At 37.2% G+C, this 22,686-nt stretch overlaps 1 protein-coding gene across 2 annotated transcripts; it reads left to right on the forward strand.

The window, feature by feature from the left end:
• The first annotated feature begins 3,445 nt into the window (after positions 1 to 3,445).
• On the forward strand, positions 3,446 to 17,037 carry Fam98a (family with sequence similarity 98 member A). Of its 2 annotated transcripts, XM_047523333.1 has the most exons (8): positions 3,446 to 3,592; positions 6,515 to 6,663; positions 9,006 to 9,140; positions 12,627 to 12,811; positions 13,931 to 14,011; positions 14,561 to 14,677; positions 14,971 to 15,138; positions 15,225 to 17,037. In XM_047523333.1, the coding sequence occupies exons 1-8, from the start codon at positions 3,540 to 3,542 to the stop codon at positions 15,885 to 15,887; spliced, it is 1,551 nt and encodes a 516-aa protein (XP_047379289.1). In that variant the 5' UTR covers positions 3,446 to 3,539; the 3' UTR covers positions 15,888 to 17,037. The 2 variants fall into 2 exon arrangements, with proteins under 2 accessions (XP_047379289.1, XP_047379291.1); XM_047523335.1 differs by lacking the exons at positions 3,446 to 3,592; positions 6,515 to 6,663; positions 12,627 to 12,811 and having other exon boundaries at positions 9,032 to 9,140.
• The last annotated feature ends 5,649 nt before the right edge of the window (positions 17,038 to 22,686 follow it).

A 22,686-nucleotide genomic window follows, 5' to 3' on the forward strand; every position in this document is an offset into this window, starting at 1 on the left:
GTCAGTGTTTAAACATGCTATGTGGTATAGTAGGTATAAAATTAATTATTTTAAATGGGGGAATACATAGGCATGAAAGGGCAAGGTGTATTGGTGGGCTAATCAAATGTGACCAGACGAGGCAGAGGAGAATGGAGGAGATGCCTATGGGAGACAAGGTAGAAGTGGTCAGCATGCTTAAGTAAAAAATGAAAAGGGACTGGAGATCTCAAGTGCATAGAAGGTGAAGTATATCACTGGGTGTACATGCATATGATATACTGTAAGTGGTAGGATCTAGAAGCCAAAAGGAACTGGTAGATTCATGCTCAGTCTGGAAGGGTCAGCCTAATAGTACAACACAAGCCAATCAGTGCTATTATGGCAGCAAGGACCTAGTGGTACCAAGCCAGCTAAAAAGATTTTTTTTCAAAAAAGCCTGAAGGGTGTGGAGTTGTGGCTCAGTGGTAGAGCACTTGCCTGGAATGTGTGAGGCCCTGGGTTTGATACTCAGCAACATATATTAAGTAAGTAAAATAAAAGATCTATTGGCAATAAAAATACATATGTGTGTTTTTTTAAAAGCCGGAAATCAAGATTTTTTTAGAAAAAAAATCTCCAAACTTTCAAAGGTTGACTCAAAATTATTTACATTATTAGACCAAATGAAATACAACTCTTGGTCTGGTGTGAATACTAGTCTATCTTTGAACTAAAGTGTAATACATTTTTATTACCTGCAAATTAAACAGTGTCTATTTGGTTTGCTTTGTGCCTGATTCATGGGTTGGCAGAACATAAAACTAGGCTAAAGCCTTGCTGGGAGAACAAGAACTCAATCAAGTTTGAAGTGTTTATTATTCTATGGTCTTATTTTCTCCATGTTGGAGGGTCATTCTAAAGGCAAACTCACTAAAAATGGAAGTGACTATTCTTCAGAAAGAAGTGACTATTCTTTAAGAAAGAAAATTTTAAAATCTTAGATGTCTGTTCAATCAAATTTCAATAAAATGCGAAAGAGTCCTAGTAGTTCCATGGAAATGATGACAATTTTGAAAAAGTAGTATTTAAAGGCATTATTTTTTATTGCAGAAAATGTCTTTATAGAATTATTTAAATAATATGGGGATAGGAAGTATAGTAGAATGAACAGACTTATTACCTTATGTACATATATGACTGCACGACTGATGTGATCCTACAACATGTACAATCAGAAAAATGAGAAATTATACTCCATTTATGTATTATTTATCGAAATGCATAAATGCATTCCACTGTCATATATAACTAATTAGAACGAATTTTTAAAATTTTTTTAAAGTTTCCGAACAGGGAGAGTGACATACAAATCTAAGTTCTTGGACAGCACAGTTGGAAATAATTGACATAAAGAAAAAAAGAATTATTTAAATAATACCTATAAAAATCTCATATCAGAAACTCTATTTAAGCTTACAGTTTGAATTAGAAAGACTAAAAAAATTGAAGGAAGTCATCAGTTGTTCCTTCATTAATATTGTGTTACAGCTTACACCAAAAAGTAAGTCAATAGTCTGGTGCGGTGGCTCAAATCTGCAATTCCAGTAACTTGGGAGGCTGAAGCAAGAGGACTGCAAGTTTGAGGCCAGTTTCAGTAATTTAGCGAGACCCCCTTCTCAAAATTAAAGGGCTGGAGATGTTGCTCAGTGGTACAGGGCCCCTGGGTTCCATCCCCAATACTGAAAAAAAATGTTTTTTCTTTTTAAGTTAAGCCAAGCTCAGTGGCTCAACTGTACTATCAGCTACCTGGGAGACTGAGACAGGACAATTGTGAGTTTGAGGTCACTGTGGGCAGCATAGCAAGACTCTTGTCTAAAAAAATAGAGTCAAGACTTAAACTTTTTTTCTCAAAATTGATTTTCTATTAAGCTCTATTTTTTGTTTAGTACTTTTAACACTCTACAATAAAAATTTTCATTTTATGGAATTCTATTTCCATTTTATTGTTATTGTAAATAATATATATATATACAATATATATAAGCTTAAACTCATCTAAATTTTCCTATCTTTTTACATCTTGCTTATAAATCTTTATTTGATTTTATTATTTTGTTTGTTTTTGTTTTTGAGGGACTGGTGATTGAATCCAAGATCCTGTACACGCTAGGTAAGCACTCTACCACTTCAGCTTCATTCCCAGTCTAATCCTTTTTTTTAATAGTCAAGTAAGAAAAAGTAAGGATTCAGATATATCTTAGTCTCAAACTCCAGTTCCTACTTAAAGGCCTTAAGATTTTTGACAGACCATTGAGCTTTAGAAGCCTCATTTATAAAATGCAAGTTAATTGTTACAACAGCCTTGTGAGGACTGCATCGTGTGGGTCAAGGTGGTAACACCAAGGTGAGCACACAGTCAGTACATAATAACTTTCCCCCACTTCAGATGATGCAAAATAAGGAACAAATTATATATTGCTGAAAATAGGGAACTTTATACATTAGACGTGAAGATATTTGAGTACTACAAATAAAATCTGGTAAGCAATTTGAAAACTTTAAATGGCTACATAATACAATGTTATGCCAACTTATAATTGAATGTAATTTTCTAAGTATGCCTTTTGACATATGTAGAAACTTTTTTTTTCTCATTTTTCAATAACTTCTAGGTATACACTCAATTGTCAAAAAACCCCATCGTAAACCAAAGGTTACACTCAGGCAAAATAATGTCAAAAGCAATGACATTGCAGCTAAAGTTTATTCACTGTCTAAACTGCATGTATTTTAATATATTTTATTGTATTAATGTGGAGTTGATCCCTTTTTTCCCCTTAGAATATGATACTTAGTGTCTGGAAGAGGCTCAAGGAGGATATGACAACTCTCTGATCACAATCTTGTGAAAGGAAAGCCGGTTCCTCTCTAAGTCTGGAATTCACCTACTCTAGACAAGGAAATCAAACAGCATGTATTCCGTCCACGTCGGTACTTGGCCCGTTTACCCCTGTCCTGGGCAATTAGTTCAGAATGCACAAATCTCCCCTTTCTCCACCACCCACAGTTAAAACTGGAACACGCCGGCAAGCTGCAGAGTTTCACTGGGTTTTACTCCCTGGTTTGCCGACTGGGATCCACGGCCAACATTCAACCTAGTCCTAAGATACACCCCCGACAAGCCCCACCCCCGACAAGCCCCACCTTCAAGCCCCGCCCCCTCCCGCCTCGCCCAAGATGTGTACATGCGTACAAGGAGGGTTTAGAGCGCTCCCCATCGCCGCGTCCCAGGCCCAGCTGCCACGCAGCCAGTCTCTCCTGCCCTTCTTGGGGTGGCCGACTTCGCCATTCAGTAGTACGCATGTGCAGACCTCTGCAGCCCGGCAAGCCTTTAGCCGGTGGGGGCGGGGCGGCAGGCGGGTCCCAGCGGCTTGCGCACGCTCGGGACATGCGCAGTGCAGAGGCTGAGGCGCCAGCTGTCGATTTGGAAGTTCCGGGGAGAGAGCGCATGCGCGAGTGTACGCGTTGCCGGCGAAGAGGGGAGCCTGACGACTCGGAAATTTGAATACCACAGTAGCATGGAGTGTGACCTCATGGAGACTGACATCTTGGAGTCGTTGGAAGATCTAGGGTAAGACTGCCAGGGCACGGGTCTCCCAAACCCCACACTGCTGACCCCCCGGGAACTCCTTCTGCGCCCCAGTCTGAGACACCTGCCTCTCCACGCCGCACCCCGTGGCTCCTGCTGTAGCGTCCCTGGGGCCCCAGGACCCCCAAAGCCACGTCCACTGCCTTCCCCGCCGGCTCGGGCCCGCCAGCCCCGACGCCCCTAGGCTTGCCGGGTGCTCCCTATAGCCGAGTTGCCCGCAGCGTTTGTCAGTCATGCGTGTCATTGTCTGGGCTTTGGTTCTCGCCACCCCCACTCCCCCAGCTTCTCTGCTTGCTCCCATCCTTCTGCACTACCCCCACTCTAAAGGTTGCCAAAGTTGATTCAGTTTTCCTACTTGCCCTCCAGATTTCCTGCTCCTGCTTTGGGCCTGTTTCTACCCCACCCCACTTCTCTCAAAAAAAAAAAAAAAAATCTTCTTTGCCCAGTCATTCTCTGCGTGCACCTAGGCTTCGCTAAGGCACATGTTGGGCTCTGCTTGCGTTCCTCCAGCCAGCTCAGCTGTGCACCAAACCTATCACCACCTCCCTAGGAACGACTGGCAGTTTCCTCTGACTCCGACCCTACCTCCTTGAGCCTCTTTAGGGCTGATCTTCAGCCACCAAGAACCGGCATATTTGTTTGCATTTTCTCTCTCCTCCTCTTAACAGTTACCCAGTCATAATTCATCATATCTAGAAGCTTGGAAATAGGGCTTCTTATCTCACTGGGTCACCCAGATCAATTTACTCTATTAAATTTGAGAACTTGGAACCTCTGGGGCTAAATATGGTTGCAGAAACAATTGTGTGATTCAGTATTTGCTTACAGGTACTATGTCAAAAAAAGAAAAGAAAGAAAGAAAGAAAGAAAAAGAAAAAAAGTACAAATTTAGGTAGTTATGTTTATAGGTAAACATGTCAAAACATTCCTTTTGGCTTTTCCATGACATAGAAACCTTTAAGAGAAACCTTTCTTTAGGAAAACACACCTTGAGTGTTTTCAAAGTCTGCCCATTTAAATAATTTGCTGTTTTAGTAGAAATCTTTTGGAAAAGTAGCGGTGGTACTTATCTTTCTTTGTCAAAGAGAATTACCATTGTTCTTTTCTTTGACATTTGATCTAAATGTTCGTGAATGTTCCAGACTTGAAGGGCTTATTTCTTTCACTAGGGCGTAAGTGATGCTTGAGGTTAAGTGTTGAAGGAATGGACTGAGAGGAGGCAAGGCAGGCCTTCTTTAAATGTAATTGTTCCATATGAATAAAGCTCAGGTCAGAGTTGGCTTTGGATGCAATTTCTTCTTATTGTTCTTTTACCTATGTTTTTAAGTATGTTTTATTTTTCTTCTTGGGTACTATAAAAGTAATTATTACTTTTTGTAGTCAAATAAATAATTAGGTTGTAATGTAAACCATGGGATTTTTTCTGAGAACTGTTATAAATTTTAACTTAATTTGGTGATTCACATGTTAAAATTTACCCTTAATTGATTGACATGTCCTTTTAATTTAGTGAAAAGTGTTGAGTTGAATGACTATCTTTTTATCTCTAACTTGGCACACAGTAGGAATTCAGTAACTACTTGTTGAATAAGTTAATAAAGTCTAAATGTGACACACAAGAAATTTCTAGGCCCAGTCTCTTCATTGAGTGTCTACTAATGAGCGATTTTTCATTCTGCATGCCAGATTATGTATAATTTCAATAATCCTTTTTCTTTTTTTTTTTTTGCACTAAGGATTGAACCCAGGGGCACATCACTAATCTACATCCTGAGGCCCCCCCTTTTTTGAGACAGGTCTTACTAAAATTATTGAAACTGACTTTGAACTTGGAATCCTGCCTCAGCCTTCTGAGTCAATGGGATTATAGGCACATGCCACCACTCCTGGCATCTCATTTTTTTTTTTTTTAATGGTACTGGGAATTGAACGCAATAGCACTCTACCCCTGAGCTCTACCCCTAGCCCTCTTTTAAAATTTTTATTTTGAAACAGTCTCCCTGAGTTGTCCTGGCTGATCTTGAACTTGTGATCCTCCTGCCTGAGCCCTCCAATATCTGGGATTACAGGCATGTGCCACCATGCCTGGCTGTTTTACTAATCTTATTTATTTATTTATTTTTTGGTAATAGGGATTGAACCTAGGGGTACTCTACCACTAAGCTACATCCCCAGCCCTTTTTATTTTTTAAGACAGGATCTCACTAAGTTCCTGAGGCTGGTGTCGAACTTGGAATCTTCCTGCCTTAGATTCCAAGTAGCTGGGATTACAGGCACTTGCCACCATGCCTGGCTGTCTTACTAACTTTAGCCATCATTAAGTATAGAAAAAGAAAATAAATGTTTAATTGATTAATTAGAAAGTTTTTTTGGGGGGGATTAATTAATTTAAAAGTTTTTGATGGAAGTCACTAAAAATTTAACCTAATTGATTTCCAGAAAAAAATTCTAGCGTAGATAACTTAAGCTTTATTTCTAAAGTATTTCTGGTTTAAGTAGTTTTAATATTTCTTAACAGTAAGAAAATAAACCTTTCTAAAATTAGAGCTTTAATATTGTTAATTGGTTTTAATTGGTTAATTGGTTTTAATATTTCTTAACAGTGAGAAAGTAAACCTTTCTAAAATTAGAGCTTTCAGTAAATGTACGAAAGTTGACATAATTTAGTAGTAGATGTGGTTCTGTTAAATATTCACATATATTTCCAAGGATTGAAATGCAGTTACCTTTCGGCTTATTTTTATGTTTCAGTACAGTTCTGTTTTGTTTATATTTGCAAGTTTAGAAATTGGTCATCGTAATTTACCTTTTTAAATTGTTGCTTAATTATATAAATAATACATACATTATTTTACCTATAATCTATTGGGGGATTCTTCTGAAGTATAATTTCTTATTCACCAGTTACAAGGGCCCATTGTTGGATGATGGCGCACTATCTCAAGCAGTCTCTGCTGGAGCCAGTTCCCCCGAGTTTACCAAACTCTGTGCTTGGCTGGTATCTGAATTAAGAGTGCTCTGTAAACTAGAGGAAAATGTGCAAGCAACTAATAGTAAGTAAACATTTACATAGCAGTGTAAAGTATAAACATAAAATTGCTATTGTCAATTGAACATTATAAATACTAAAGCCTAAATTTCAGGTTTTTTTGTAACTGTAAAGAAAATTTTTGTTACAGAGCCAATATACTTTTTTCTTTCCATAATTTTTAGAGATAAGATGATTCAAAAGTTTAAAAAACAGAATGTAATCATATAGTTAAAAAAAAATGGTGGAGACTGAAAAAGACCCTGTTACTGTAGTACAGAGAAATGGAGAACACAAGTATGGAATATATGAACTTTCCATTTTTTGTAAAATGTGAATTGTGAGATCCTGAATTGTTCACTTGAACTAGAAATTGGGATTTTTTTTTTTTTTTTCTTTTGGACTACTAGATTCCAGAAGCACATTATATCATGTAAAATAAATGCATTGTAATTGGAAGGAAACCGCTTAGTCAAGAAACTTTATCATAGGAATGTATCATTAGATACATCAAAAACAGATCCAACGCCACTAGATTTATAGGGCTGAGAGCTATTTTATATTTGTCAGTTTTGTCATCTCTTGAGCACTAGTGTGTCAACTCTGCAGAAGAGACAAAAACTTAGAACCTGACACTCCACCATCTGGTTCCTTCTTGCCATAGGTAAACCTATAATAAGGAAACAAACAAAAATGCCCACCTGTTAACCTGCCCTTAGGAAAAACAATTCCCACAATCCCTTTTGCCCCACATAATCCCATTTTGAAGAGTTTACTTACTTGCATGTTAGTGTTTAATGTACACATGTTAGTTGCATCCATTTCTCATTTGTGAATATGTGTTTTCTGGGGATGGAGCACAGGGCTGTGGGTTTGGTAAACAGGCACTTTACCACTGAACTATACCCCCAGGGAGTCTGACCAATTCTAATTATTAAGGAAAGTCTTATGTGACAATAGCAGAGCTTGGGTTCTTTGTACTCACTATGTTCTAAGCACTTGACATATGTTAACTCAATTAAACCTCAGGGCTACACGGTGGGGCAGGTTTGATTACTCATACATTTCAACACAAAAGCTCAAAGAAGCTAAATACATTGTCTAAATGTCACACAACCTGTGAGAGGCAAAACCAGGACTCACCCTCAGCAGTCAAGTTCAGAGACCCTTGTTCTTAGCTACAGTACTGTTCTACCTCTTGACCTAACATGTCAAGAGATTTTAAGAACCTTTGAAAACACCAGTACCAGATAACTATTTTTAAACTTGCAGCCCCTTTGTTTAAGTGGTACATTATATAGAAACTAACACATAGAACAGGTGAAAAAGTATAGCTGTTCTGCTTAACATGGAGAGGGGTTACTTTTAGCACAACTCTTTCTCCGGATCCTTGCTAGTTGGCTGTGAAGGACCTCTTTGGAACTCTAGGCTTCATAGATCACAGCTGACAAAACACTGATAATATAGTCTTCCCGTGTTACCACCTAATCTCCCCAGATGCCTCTAAAAGAGCATCGTGGAACCCTAACATTTGCAAATCACAGTTTGCAAAACATTGATAATACAATCCTTGGTGTATAGATGAGAAAATGAACTGGGATCAAATAACTCAAAGTTTAATTTCTACCCATCTTTGTTACTGAATGGAGACCCATCAAAATAATACAGAAGAAAGTCCCCCCACCCTTTGGCTTACCCAAAACCTTTTTACTATTTACCTTTTTACACATTATAGAAATATGAACTACAAGTTGTGCTTGCTGCCTTCAAATTTAGTCTAACTAGAAATACTAGGTACAAATGAAAAAACTGGAGATAGTATAGTATTAAATGCTTCCCTATGTGTTTTACAGGGAGAGCAACAGTACTTAGAGAAAGTTTTGTCATGGAGCAAGACCACTGGGCTTTTGGCTAAGTGGAATTTGCTGGAGGAGAAGAGAGTAGCAGGCATATCAGTGACAGGAAATAAATGAGGGCTTAAACGGGGACATGAGACTGACCTTCCCTGGGATAGTGAGGAGATGACCTGGCACAAATAGAGGGATTATTTGAGGAAGTGGTAAGTAGAGGATGATAATCAAATGATCTGGGAAAGGCAAAGATAAATAGCTGTGAAGATTCATTAAAGGCAAACTAAAAAAATTAGATTAGATGAGGTGTAAATTAGAAGCCATTAAAGATTGTCAAATAAGGGAGTGACCTAATAGCTATGTAAGAAATTTTCAGTGGTATAAGAAAGAATAAAGTAGAAGGGAAAGGAACTTGTTTGGAAAAGCCTATTAAAATTTCAGTTTTTTATATGCAATTGTTATGCTAATGGAAAAACAATCAGTATTATTAAATAAGATTATTTTAATTCTTGAAAAGGTCCAAGTGAGGCTGAAGAATTCCAGCTTGAGGTGAGTGGGCTACTAGGGGAGATGAACTGCCCATATCTTTCACTGACCTCTGGGGATGTGACCAAGCGCCTTCTCATACAGAAGAACTGCCTCCTTTTGCTCAGTAAGTTCATGGCTATTAGAATGTAGTTATTTTTTTTCTATTTCTGTTTTTCATGACTAATAAACTGGTTCTTTTATTTTGTTATGAATATAATTCTAATACTATTCATTTTAAACAATGTTCTTAAATTTCCAGTTTAGGTGGGCATGTGCATTGGTAGCATTGTTGATTTTATAACTGATGCTCTTTTATTATTTCACCGTTGGTGGTTCTCAAACTGTTTTGTTTCATCTGATGTGATCAGTGGTGTGCTGGAATGTTCAAGTGTGTGGTCATTAAATTTTTGCATTCTATACCAGAAGCACATTTTTAAGTAGACTGGGGAGATAGTGTGGAAATAACAAGTTTTTCTTTTTAATTCTTTTGAGAAGAGTAAGCATTTACTAGATAGAGTTAATATAATTATTTAAAATAATTTATCTTATTGATGTGTCTTTGTGGTTTGGCAATTATTGGGGGGATTGATTTTATTAGTAATGATTATGGAATAACACTTGGATGGTTCCTGTACTTATCATTCTGGGAAGAAAAATTTTATGAAAAGTTCTTTCCTTCCTTCTTTTTTTTTTAACTATACTAACAATTGTTTGTCTTTTTACCATGAAGAATAGTAAAGAGACTTACAAATTTTATTGCCTTGTGTAGACTTTGCAATAAACAAACCAATAATTTTAACTTAGAATTTTTATATCATTCTAAAACACATTTAAACGAGCTTTGGTTAATTGATTATTAAGTTCTCATTATGACAAACACTATTCAGAGGATTTTTTAAAGTGTTTGTAATTTTACTATGGTCTTTGAAATATTATAAAACTGCACTTTTGAAGATTAAATTTTTTAAAAAGTTGCTCATAACCATTATATTTGGGCACTAAGTTATTCCAGAATCCCTTTCTTAACTTCCCCTTGGTCTAGTGATTGTTATTTGGGGAGTATGCACATAAGGGTAGGTATTGCTTTAGGTATTGATGTTGCTGCATATGTCTCTTACACTTTGATTTAGTATCCTTCAAGTTGTATAATTCCATAATTGGCTCAACAACTGTGTATTCAGCTAACTCCCTCTGTACATCATTTATTCTTATCAATAGTATTTGACACTTAGAATATATTAATCTATGCAGGAAGGTAACAACTATGTGGAGTATCTAGTAATGACCCTGAATTGCTCATTCTCCCAAAAATCTCAGAGTTTAGCTTTTTAGCACTGATGTTTATGGAACCCACTTTGAATGTAAATCTTTATAAACTGTTTTTCTCTCTTTTCCATTTCTTAAGCAGATTGCAACGAAATTATTTTGGACTCAGGGTCATAATTATAGACTTTATTTTTAATGTGCTATCACCTCAAAAGCTTTTCAAGACTATTCAACTGTTTGCTTCTCAACTAAATGACTAAATCAGCCAAAGGTTATTCACTTTTTAAATGCACATGCACACTATTTCCCTCTATCTTTACCTCTGCTGTTTCCCCTTTCTAAAATGTTCTTGGTTTGTAACCTCTTTCATTCCACCTTTTTGTACACATACTCATGGCTGCTCTGTGTAACTATTTCTCATCTTTGCAAGCATCAGCTGTCATATCTTGATGCTATAATCCTACTTCCAGCACCCTTACCTCCCAAATTGAATCCTTTATCATATTATATTTTGGGGGGAAGAACAAATGAACATCATGAGAACTGTTAGTAAAATAGAATAGGCTTTGAGAGGTAGAAAAACTCATGTGTCAGGATAAGGACTCAGTTTTGGCTATTCCTTGACCTTTTGTGGTCCTCAGATTGTTTCCCATGGGTAAGTTAAGTCAGCTCATAGTTTCTCATAGATGAAGAGTCAGTCATATTTTGCAAGAGTATGTCTTTATTCTTAACTAGATCATCAGAAGAGATAATTTCTGGTTTGTTTTTTTGTAATATCTCTAATGCCTTTCCTTTTGAACACATCAGTCACAGTTAAAATTTTTTCATGGTAATTATATTGGTGAACTAATTTTGTGAATACATGAACTTTGTAGTCCCAAATTAAGAGAACCTTTTTTTTAAATCATATAGTATGTGATTTTCTAGAACAAGGGTTGGCAAACTTTTTCTTAAAGGACCAGGTAGTAAATATTTGTGCAACCAGTGCGCTACCTCTGTGAAAACTATTGCAACTCTGCTGTTGCAGCAGGAAAGCAGCCACAGACAATATAATGAGTGTACCAATGTGCTAGTAAAACCCGTAACAACAACAGTGTTTATTTTCATAATTTTGGGTTTTACTGTTTGGATGTTTTAACACATAAGTACAGATTACTATATGAAACACATTAAGATTTTTATCAAACCTATTTAGAATGACCTTTGCAGAAACTTAGCTGTGTTTATTGTTTTAAAACAGGAGTTGGCAGCTTTTCAGAAATGATTTGCCAAATTATGGTCCCCTTATGCTCCTAACCTTACACCTTGAGGGTAGTAAATGAGATATTCAAACTGATCAGTGTTTCGTACTTCCCATAGGACTTAGGACCTAGAAAATGTCTTTATCTAAAACTACTCTCTTAGAAGGATCTCACTTTGCCACATAACCTGAAAGTCTAAGAGTCAAATGATTTTTAATGTCTTTTATAAAAATTGAAATGTCCTTGGGAAGTTTAAGGGAATGGAATTTAATATTTGTACTTTCAGTTGAATTGCCTGAAACAGACTGTGGCCCTCATTGTACCTGGCTAAAACCAACACTCAAGGGGATATTGACACAAAGGGAATTCTGCCAAAAAATGATTTGAAGTTTTGTTGTTTGGGGGTAGCGAGGTGAGAAACGTAAGGGAAAGAGCACCCTGAGGAGGGCTTTCTTCAGCAGCCAGAGGTAGCATGAGGATACCCATGGAAAGGAACTCTGGGGAGTTGGTACCTTCCTACTTCTCCCACAAGTTGAACAGTTACTTAACTGTTCTAGACTGTGTCACTATTGGGAGACAGGAGAGTAAGGTAGTTATATCATTGGTGTTCACAAGTGGGGAAAAGTTAAAGTACACACACATACATACACATTACATATATGTGTATATATTGTGTGTGTGTGTATATATACATATATATATATATATATATTTTTTTTTTTTTTTTAACACTAAAAATTGGCCACCAGTTGCTTTTGACAAATTGTTTAACAGATGCCAACCCCTGTTCTGGAGGTTCCATAACAGTAGAATGCAAGAATCCAAATCTCTAGATGTGATCTCTCTTGATCCTTTGGTTTCAAAAAAGAATTGCTTACTTTTGAATTGATTTTTAAGCATTATATATTGGTGAAATACCTGAATTACATAACCAGTTTCTATGTTATGTCATTTGCAGGTAAAAATGGTTTTCCTTTCTTATTTTTATCCATTCTTGCAGCTTTAAAAGTTACATATCATTAGGTCTATAGAGTTGTGACTCCAGACTTATGACTATTAACTATAGCTGTATCTCATTTGAAATCTTATTTTGTTTACTTCAGCATACCTCATCTCAGAACTAGAAGCTGCCAGAATGCTCTGTGTGAATGCTCCTCCAAAAAAAGCTCAAGAAGGAGGCGGTAGTGAGGTCTTTCAAGAGTTGAAAGGCATATGTATTGCTCTAGGAATGTCCAAACCTCCAGCCAATATAACTATGTTCCAATTCTTCAGCGGGATTGAAAAAAAAGTAAGACCTTTAGTACCAGATTGTAGTGTATTAAAGGCATAGTACTACATTTGTTTGAAATGAAACATTAAGTTTATTTCTCTTAATGGGAACCTAATGTGCATATACTTAAGTAATTGTTACTAAATGAGTTTTGGGTTTTAAATCCTAGATGCCTTAAAGAGAAATTAGTATTTTAACATTTTAAAAAACATTAGCATGTTTCTTTTTCAAAAAGGAAACTTGACTCCTTGGTTTATGAGCTGAAATAAGCTAGTGTAATGTAAAAAGAATTAAGATATAAGTTCTTTTTAAAATTTTGTCATTGAACTTTTACACAATTAATTTTTAAGATCCTTATTATTAAATGATGCCACCCTACCCCATTGACTGGACTGAAAAGGTTGTTAGTATTTGTTTAATCCAGTCACTTTGGGTCTTATATATTTGGGTCGGCAAACTTTTTCTTAAGGGCCAGGTAGTAGATATTTCTGGCTTTGCAACCCGTCTAATGTCTCTGAAAACGATGCAGTGCTGCTATTGCAGCAGGAGGCAGTCACAGGCAATATAATGAGCAAACTAGATTTATTGACTGCTAACAGTCTAGTAGTATATGAAATAAGTTGGAATTTTTTTCATACCACCAGTTACATACATTATTTTATGTAATTGATTAGGAACAAGCAATTTTAACAAAAAATTAATGAGTAAAAGAGAATGTTATCTGTGGTAGCAGAGTTTTTCCTTATATGCATGTCTGCTGGACTCTGAGAATTGGTACATTTGCAGAGTGGAGTAAATCGACACCATGATGCACAGATTTGACTGAATGCTACAGGGGTGCAGTAGTGTATCTAGTCCGTATTTTTCTGTGTTCATTCATTCATTCAGCAAATGCTCATTGAGGGCCCACTGTTGTCAGGCACTGTTCTAGGTCCAGTGAAGGATTCATGCTTCTGTAGGCTCGTGAGGAGTGGGACAAGTGAGTGTTTCTCATGGGTCTTTACATTTGCGTTTCAAAACATCCTCCACCTTTGCCTCTGTCAGGAATCTTCTTTTGATGACAAGATATGATGGGAATTGGGAAGATACGTTTTACTTTTAGATTTATTTATTTATTTATTTATGTTTTTGTGTCAGTTAAAGGAAACATTAGCAAAAGTTCCACCTAATCATGTGGGAAAGCCTTTATTGAAGAAGCCAATGGGACCAGCCCACTGGGTAAGTAGGGATCCTTGGGTAAACTGTAAGGAACCATCTGTTCCACGACTTTTGTGTGAGCACTTAATATTTTGTGCTTTCTAAGTTGTTTCCAAATCGTGGTTTTCTAGATGGACATCCTTAGAATCATTTTTGTGAATCTCAATATTTATGCAGAATAATTCTTATGTAAGATTGGTAGTACTTATCTGATAATTTGTAAATATTTCACAAGCTGAGTAAAATAAATTGAATTTCAGTATGATGTATACTTCTAATCACCAAATGAATTCAAGCCAAAAACTTCATTGGGCAGAGTTTCACACAGTGAATTATGAGAAAGCTAAACAAGAATTTTGTACTTTACATAATCTTCATTATGTTTTAAGACTTAGCAACTTTTTGCCAATTATTTCAGTAACTATTAATGTATTACCAGGTAGAAAGGACTATGTGTGTTAAGTACTGGAGATTCCAGTACAAGGGAAACAGATACAGTACAGTGTCTGTTTTAGGAACACATGGTCAAGTGGATTTAAGTTCTAACTGGTCTTTTTAATTTTACTTCAGGAAAAGATAGAAGCAATTAACCAAGCCATAGCTAATGAATATGAAGTTCGGAGAAAGCTGCTAATAAAACGTTTGGATGTCACTGTTCAGTCCTTTGGCTGGTCTGACAGAGCTAAGGTACACAATTAAATAATTTAAAACAGCATAGTATTTATAGACATGATCCCTAAAGGGAAGGACCCTACCCCACCCACCCTTGACTTCACCTTCACTCCTACTGTATCAGCAAGTCTGACAGCTATATTTGTACAAGATAAGTCTTGACTAGGTAGGAGCAATGGTGAGTATGTAACTTTTCCTACCATCTGCAATCTAGTAAATATTATCGGATCTTTGACTTACTTAATATGGGTGTTTATTATGTTGTTCTGAAAATTGATATTTGTCTTTGAACACTTTTCTTTCAACAGAGTCAGACCGAAAAATTAGCCAAGGTTTACCAGCCAAAACGTTCAGTCTTGTCTCCTAAAAGCACTATTTCTGTTGCTCATCTTTTGGCTGCAAGGCAAGACTTGTCAAAGATTTTAAGGACAAGCAGTGGTTCCATAAGAGAAAAGACTGCCTGTGCCATCAATAAGGTGATTAGAGTACCTTTAATTTTCTTTCAGATACATTTATCTCTTGAGAAAGTGAGATACTTTAAAATATCTTTCTTATTCCATAGGTGTTGATGGGCAGAGTGCCTGACAGAGGTGGTAGACCCAATGAAATTGAACCTCCACCCCCAGAGATGCCACCATGGCAGAAAAGGCAAGATGGCCCCCAGCAGCAAGCAGGAGGCCGAGGAGGAGGGAGAGGTGGTTATGAACATTCCTCTTATGGTGGACGCGGAAGTCATGAACAAGGAGGAGGGAGAGGTGGACGTGGTGGCTATGACCATGGTGGCCGAGGGGGAGGAAGAGGAAATAAGCATCAAGGAGGCTGGACAGATGGTGGGAGTGGAGGAGGAGGTGGCTACCAAGATGGTGGTTATCGAGATTCAGGTTTCCAGCCAGGTGGCTATCATGGTGGCCACAGTAGTGGCTATCAAGGAGGTGGTTATAGTGGCTTCCAAACATCTTCATACACAGGAAGTGGATACCAGGGTGGTGGATACCAGCAGGACAGTAGATACCAAGATGGCGGGCACCACAGTGATCGAGGTGGTGGTCGTGGTGGGAGAGGTGGTCGCGGAGGCCGTGGTGGTCGTGGAGGCCAGGGAGGCGGGTGGGGAGGAAGGGGGAGCCAGACTTACCACCAGGGGGGTCAGTTTGAACAGCACTTCCAGCATGGAGGCTATCAGTATAATCATTCTGGATTTGGACAGGGAAGACATTATACTAGTTGAGGCTACAGAACCTTATATTTTGCTAGAGCTCAAATAATAGAAACATAGTTTCAGAATCCTGAATCCAGTATCTGTTTTGAATTAACGTGAGACCACAGGTGGCAGCAGGCAGATTCCTGCTTGGCATAAACATTGTAGGTCTTCCTTTGATTCTGGTTTTTTGTTGTTGTTGTTGTTGTTGTTGTTGTTGTTTAATGGACTTACATAATGCTGTTTATTTGAGAAACACATGCAACATCTCTCCTTTCTATGAAAAAAGTTTTTAAAAGGTAATTAAAATTGCCTTTAATTGACCAGTAGACTAATTCCACAGTCAGAACATGCATACTTTTTTGAAGAAATTACTTGAATAAAGTAGTTTTCAATATGCAGTTTTGAAAATGAGGATTCACCTAGACTTTTTTAGATTTACTACTAGGAAACCTTCCTCATATTAACAACCATTTATATGTGTTTTGTGTAAAATATTGTAATGTCTATTTTCCGAGCACAATTCTGCCCCAATTGGCATTTTATTCAGAGAGGTTGTGCCACATTTGCTTCACGATAGACCCGTTAGGTCAGTTCCTATTAAATGAGCTCTTCTGCAGACAGCACATTCAGTAGCCTTATTCATTTGATGGAATACTGTACCATATGCTCAACTCTGAAAACCTTGAACACGGCCAAATTCCATAAAGACTATAAAAGCAAACTAAGTTGTGAACCTATCGTACATTTAGGCATTTAGTTAAGTATAGCAACTCAAACTGACCTGCATCCATCCAAAACAAGTTCCTCGTTCAACCTTGTTTTTACTTGAAGTCTGCTAGAAAAAATAGCAAACCAAAATTTGTTTTATGCACGAGTTAATACCACTGGCTCAGCAAATACAAGTTAGTTTGCTTCAGGCAGGAGACTTTTTTGTAATGGAAGAAATGCACTACAAAGTAAGATAGATTTTGCTTAGTGCAGGAGGCCCTTTATTATTGCTGCAGAAAACAAAAGCCTGGCTGAGTTGATGTTTTACATTCTCCTTTACTGAAATCTACATGCCATGATGCTTCTTGCTGGGTTTTTGTATACGTAAACATTGTCAAGCTGTGAAAGAAAATGGCTGGAGGTGTGCTTTGTGTGAAAGGTGAGCAATAAAGTATCTGTATGTTCTCTCTTTGGTTTGAGTTTTATTTTGGCTACTTTTGGAAACTAAAAATTCTGGATACTTGTGTCAAGCTTATAAGCTATGGCTTTTGTTCCCAAAGATCCTTGAGTATTTCCTTAAAACGTAGTTAAGTAAAAGGTCACACTTATCCTAAAACCCTCAATAAATGGCAAAATGGTCATTTACAAATTTATCTTTTATAGCAATAGGGTTAGAAAGATGCATTACTCAACTTGAGCCACTGGGTGTAGCTGTTGCTACATGTAGGATAAATTAATGTCTCTAATCTTAGGGGTTTTGTTTTGTTTCTCCATTCTTCCTAAAAAAGGGGGGGGGGCACTTTTTCTTAAAAGGAAGTGAATTGAAAATATGTTCATTAAATAAAAAAACAACTTTTAGAAAAATCATGTCTTGCCATTGAAAATGTTCTACTTAACTGCTAAGAACGTTCTAATAACTAAAACCATCTTTGAAAGACCTCATTGATTCTTCTGTTAATTTTACCTGCTTATTTTTCAGCTAGCATTTGCCATTCTAAAATGTTCAAAATGTTTCATCATTAATTAAAGTTTTAAGTTCTGTCTTAAATGTTGTAAGAGTTGATCTTCTGATGTTAAATAAATGTTTTGTGTATATAGGAATTTCCTATTAGAAATAAAATTGACTGGTTTCATATCTTGAAATTATACTTTAGAATCTATTCACATGTAGGTTGGCATTTGCTTTAAGTTTGATAGCCTGATTCCACAATATACACATTGAACTCATTCTTTTGACAAATGTAATTTTGATTTATTTTTACAATTACTAGTTTGCTTTTTCAAATATGAGCTTGTATAAAAACATGCTAGATTTCTTCATGATGGCTCTGAAATTTACATCATCATTTTCTACTTCAAATGACATTTTTCTCTGCATTATAAAATTGTACAAGAATTAAGTTTCTCCTTTTCAACATAGATTTAACTTCTGTATAAACAGGATGTTTTATACCATCAGTTAGACCAATTTTAGTATAGTAAAGTTCTTAGATTTCGTATGGAAGGTGTCTTTAATCTTATGTTCTTGTAGTAAATAGTGATTTACTGGACTAGGGCATGTGGGAATTTCTTGGAGAATTGAGAAAAAACTTAGGAGGGAATATTTTACACAAAATCTTAGAATATCTCTTAAATAATACTTTTTGTTAATGCTTTTCTTTCCTCCTGCTACTAGGAACCAGAACATATTGTTAGTATTCTCTATGAGAATTATTACAGTTGTGCTACTTATCATTTTCATTCCTTGCTCTTGATCCAAACTAAGCTAGTGTCCAACTATGCCATACACAGAATAGAATAAAATAAATTATTGCTGCAAGAAAGCACTTGAAATCATTTCTGTATACACTTCACTGTTTATTAGTGTCCAAATCTCCTGTACTCTTAAAATTGTTTTAGGTTGTGCCCGTTCTGTATTTCTGGATAATTTGTCTACTTGTATTACATCCTTTTTAAAAATAGGTTTTATTAATCATCCCCCACCTTAAGTAATTTGGATGGTATTTATGATACTTGATTCATTGTTTGCTTTTTTAAAGAGGGCCATTGACTTCACCTAAACAGAAAAATACATCCACCATTGAGTATCCAGTAACAGATGAGACTTCTTTTTTCCTGCTTTTATTTCTTTCATTGCTCACTTGCATGATTATAACTAGAAATGTTCTTTCTGTTGTTCAGTGCTGCATTTGCACATTTGTATACATTTAGTGTACCTAGAGTGCAAATCACTGTTTGATTGAAGCAGGTATACAGGTCAGGGTTTGAACTTCTTTTCACCTTGCACATTTTCCGTCATCTGCACATTTGTTCTTGATAAAGAGGTTGAATTAAACATAACTGCTGGCATGAGAACTTACATACTAAATCATTGACTGCCCACCAAATGTAAATGAGGAGGTTTGGTAGGGAAAATCAGGGAAAAAAATTTAACATTTCCTAGGAATTTGGGGGGAAATCTTGGATAAAGGAAATATTAAAATGATCAATATTTGTTAAATTATAATTTCTTCAAAAGAAAAAAGGCCTGCAGTTTGGCTCAATAAAATGTGAGTGCTGGGTTGAGGATGTCACTAAATGGTAAAATACCTGCTTAGTACGAATGAGGCCCTGGGTTCCATTTCCAGCGCTGCAGAAAGTTAAAAATCAAAAAACAATTTGAGTGCCTGCCATACACCAGCACTTTGTTAGGCTGAGATACAAAGATAAGTTAGAAAGTTCCTGCCTTGGGATATGTCTAGTGACAAAGGCAAAAACAGATAATTGCAGCATAATGAACAGTAAGAGACCAGAGTATTAGGATAGAATAGTGTTTAAGACTGCTCATTTGGAGTAGAAATTGACAAAAGTTGCATCCAGTAATGGAGGGTTCCACATGCCTTCCTAAGTACTTGCGTTTATTTTATGTATAGTAGCATACACCACCAACAACAAAAAGGATACCATGTTCAGATTTGGAGTTCATGTACATTATAGGCTATAGTGCAGAATAAATTTATTGGTGGGGAGGCCCAAAATTGGAATAAAAAGTAATGGAGCTTAAACTAATGAAGTAATAGGGATGAAGAAAAGGCAGATTTGTCAAACTGGAGGGGAAATTTTGCAATGCATTAAAGCAGGAGCAAGAAATTTAATATGATCCCTGGTTTTTTTGTTTTGTAATTGGAGAACACCATTAATTTTAATCAATTAGGAGAAGGGAGAAAGGGGTGGGGTGGGGAGGAATCAGTTTGAAAACGCCATAAAATACCTGGACATAGAGGTTTAGGACTTACCCAAACAAGAATCCAAGGATTTTGCATTGGAACATTCTTTATTAAATCACCCAAGTTTGGGGAAAAGCAGAGGATCAAGGATGGAGTCTTGGGAAACAGTCATTTAAGGGACAGATGAAGGAGAGTCAGAGTAAGAGGAAAAGGAAGAGAATGTTGTCATGAAGGCTTGGTATAATAGTAAAGTAGTTATGGATTGAAAGTCAAATTTGGCCTAAACCAGTCTCTGTACTTGGGTGATAAAGTTTGGCCCAAAGCAGCCCCTCAATATAGTGAATGCACCCTGGCTGATGTATAAACAAATTGCAACCTAAGTATACCCTTGTAATCAAGTGATTGTCAACCAATCATGGGCTCCCAACTGATCAGACCGTGCCCAAATAAAGCAAGTGTCCTCTACAGCCAATGGAGTTCTTCCTTTTTGTCACTTACCTGGCTGTAGATGTAATGGGTACCTGTGAGGGGGGGAGGGGTGCCTGGTTCTAGAAACCTTGTTGAAGTAAACTTAAATTTAAGTGGTCTGCTTTTCTCTTTTTTTTTTTTTTTTTTTTTTGCGGGTGCTGGGGATCGAACCCAGGGCTTTATGCGAACCCAGGGCTTTGTGTTTGCAAGGCACGCACTCTACCCACTGAGCTATCTCCCCAGCCCTGTCTGCTTTTCTTTTAAGGAGCAGCATGAGCAGTACTCTTCTGTCCATTTCACATGTAAAGACGACACAGCCAGGACGGTTGAGGTGACCAGTCCACATCCGTATAGCTTTGAAGCAGAGGAGTCAGATTCAAACCTAGTGCCATCTTACTCCAGAACTCAATAATGAACAATTCCAGGTGCTACCTGGAAGTTCAACAAGCTAGACCTGAAAGGTAGCCATCACATCCTGTGACTTTTTCACCTGCAGTTTCAGAATAAAAACAGGACAGGAAACTAGGGAAAGAATGAGAAAGGAGAGAGTGGATTGAGACTAGATCAGAGCTTCACCAAGGTGGGAAAGACAGTAAAATAACAGTGTAAATTTTAATGGAATGACGTGATATACTTGGAAAGATCACAAAACACCAGGGAAGTTTTCAAGGAAATGTAATTGACAATCTTTAAGAACCCAAAAGTATTCATTGCAGAATATTAAGGAAATGTGCTTAGCACTCATTGTGTCTGCTTTTTTAAATTTACATATTAAAGGTACAAAATGGTGGGGGTTTCAATTGTGACATATGTGTACATACTTAAGAACAACTTCATTCCCAACACCTCCACACCTCCCCCTCCTCAGGTGGATTTCTTTCCTCTTTCCTAATCATCTCCCTTCTATTTTCATGGTGTCCTTCCCTCCCTTCTATTTTCATGGTGTCCTTCCCTCGCCTTTTTCCCCGTCTAGCTTCCACATATAAGTATCCCTATGACACTTTACTCTGAGTCTGACTCATTTCACTCAGAATTATGGTCTCCAGCTATTCTTTATGGGGCATTTACAAAAAGGTTGAAGTCAGATTTTCTTTGAGAATTGGATGAAAGATACTACTCAGAATATAATAGGTTTATTCTCAGTTACACATAGTTTCTGGTGCTTATCAAGTCCTCAGCCAATATCGTCTCTAATGTCTCAGGTTTTTCTGCTTCAGGATTGTTTCTTACTACACACAAGTTCATGTGGTATATAGCAGATGACTGGTCACAAAACTATACTACAGAGACACTTGGTTCATTCTAATTCTCAATTACTAGAAATTAGTGAAAAAAATTTAATGAAACAAGCAGCAGGTAATTCCAACTTAAAAGGACGAGTGAGGGCTATCTTGTAATTTACTTTTACAGTGATGGTGAAATATAATTGTTAGGGGCAGTTATGGTTCCTCGATAACCCCCAGAAAAACGCTCCGCAGACACAGGTCTCACACGAGGCTCGGGGGAAAAGGGAAGAAGAAGAGAAGAAAGAAGATGGCGCAGGGTTTTCTCCTCAGATATTGGGATTTCGAGGGCTGGGAGGAACTAATCGCGGAGGAGAATTATTACAGACTGACTGATGGACCAATGACATATTAGAACGTAATGTGGGAGGCAGGAAGATTACGGCAACGTAAGCGGGAAATTCCTTTAACGGGAGAGGCGAGCGAAATTGACAGGTGGTTGGGAGGCCGGATTCCTTACAATGATAGTTTTAAGTTTTGTGGTGCTTCTCTCCGACAATTAACTGATTACTGGTTTTTTTAAGTGCTTACTGTGGAAAGGAGAATAATAGAATGCATGTTTCTTCTACTGGCACTTGCTGTAACAAACTAGGACAATGAAATGTGTATCCTTAGTAAACTTTGAGAACAGTGCATAGATGCATCAAATATTTGTCTAACCATTCAGTCAATGCACTCAGAGGCAATTTATCTGAATCCAGAACTCTGGTACACTAGCTATGTGACCTTGAGCGTGCTGTTTAATCTAGCTGAGCCAGATATTCCAATCTGTAAAATTCTTAGAAGAGATTTGAGAATTAAGTGTGATAATTGATGTAAAATCCCTTCCACCGTGCATAGCGTAATATGCACTCACTGTTGAGTAATTATCATCAGTACAAAGATATTAATACTCAGGAATTCCCTAGACAGAGTCTTAGGGAGAGTACCTCATTACCTCTCCTGGTTCAAGTTTGGAACAAATAGTATAACCTGCATAGTACTCAGTTCCCCTTCCTGCCATGTCAGAACAGCCCAAAGTATCTCCAGAGCCCCCACACAGAATTTATGGTGGACAATACCTTATGCATCCTTAGTCTCTCTTGAGTTGTTTTCAAATCATCTTTTCCCATAGTATTTGGTATGTAACTTTGTAGAATAAGTAGTTTTGTAGCTGCATTG

Source organism: Sciurus carolinensis, chromosome 13 (assembly GCF_902686445.1).
Source record: "Sciurus carolinensis chromosome 13, mSciCar1.2, whole genome shotgun sequence".
NCBI classification, from domain to species: Eukaryota; Metazoa; Chordata; class Mammalia; order Rodentia; family Sciuridae; genus Sciurus; species Sciurus carolinensis.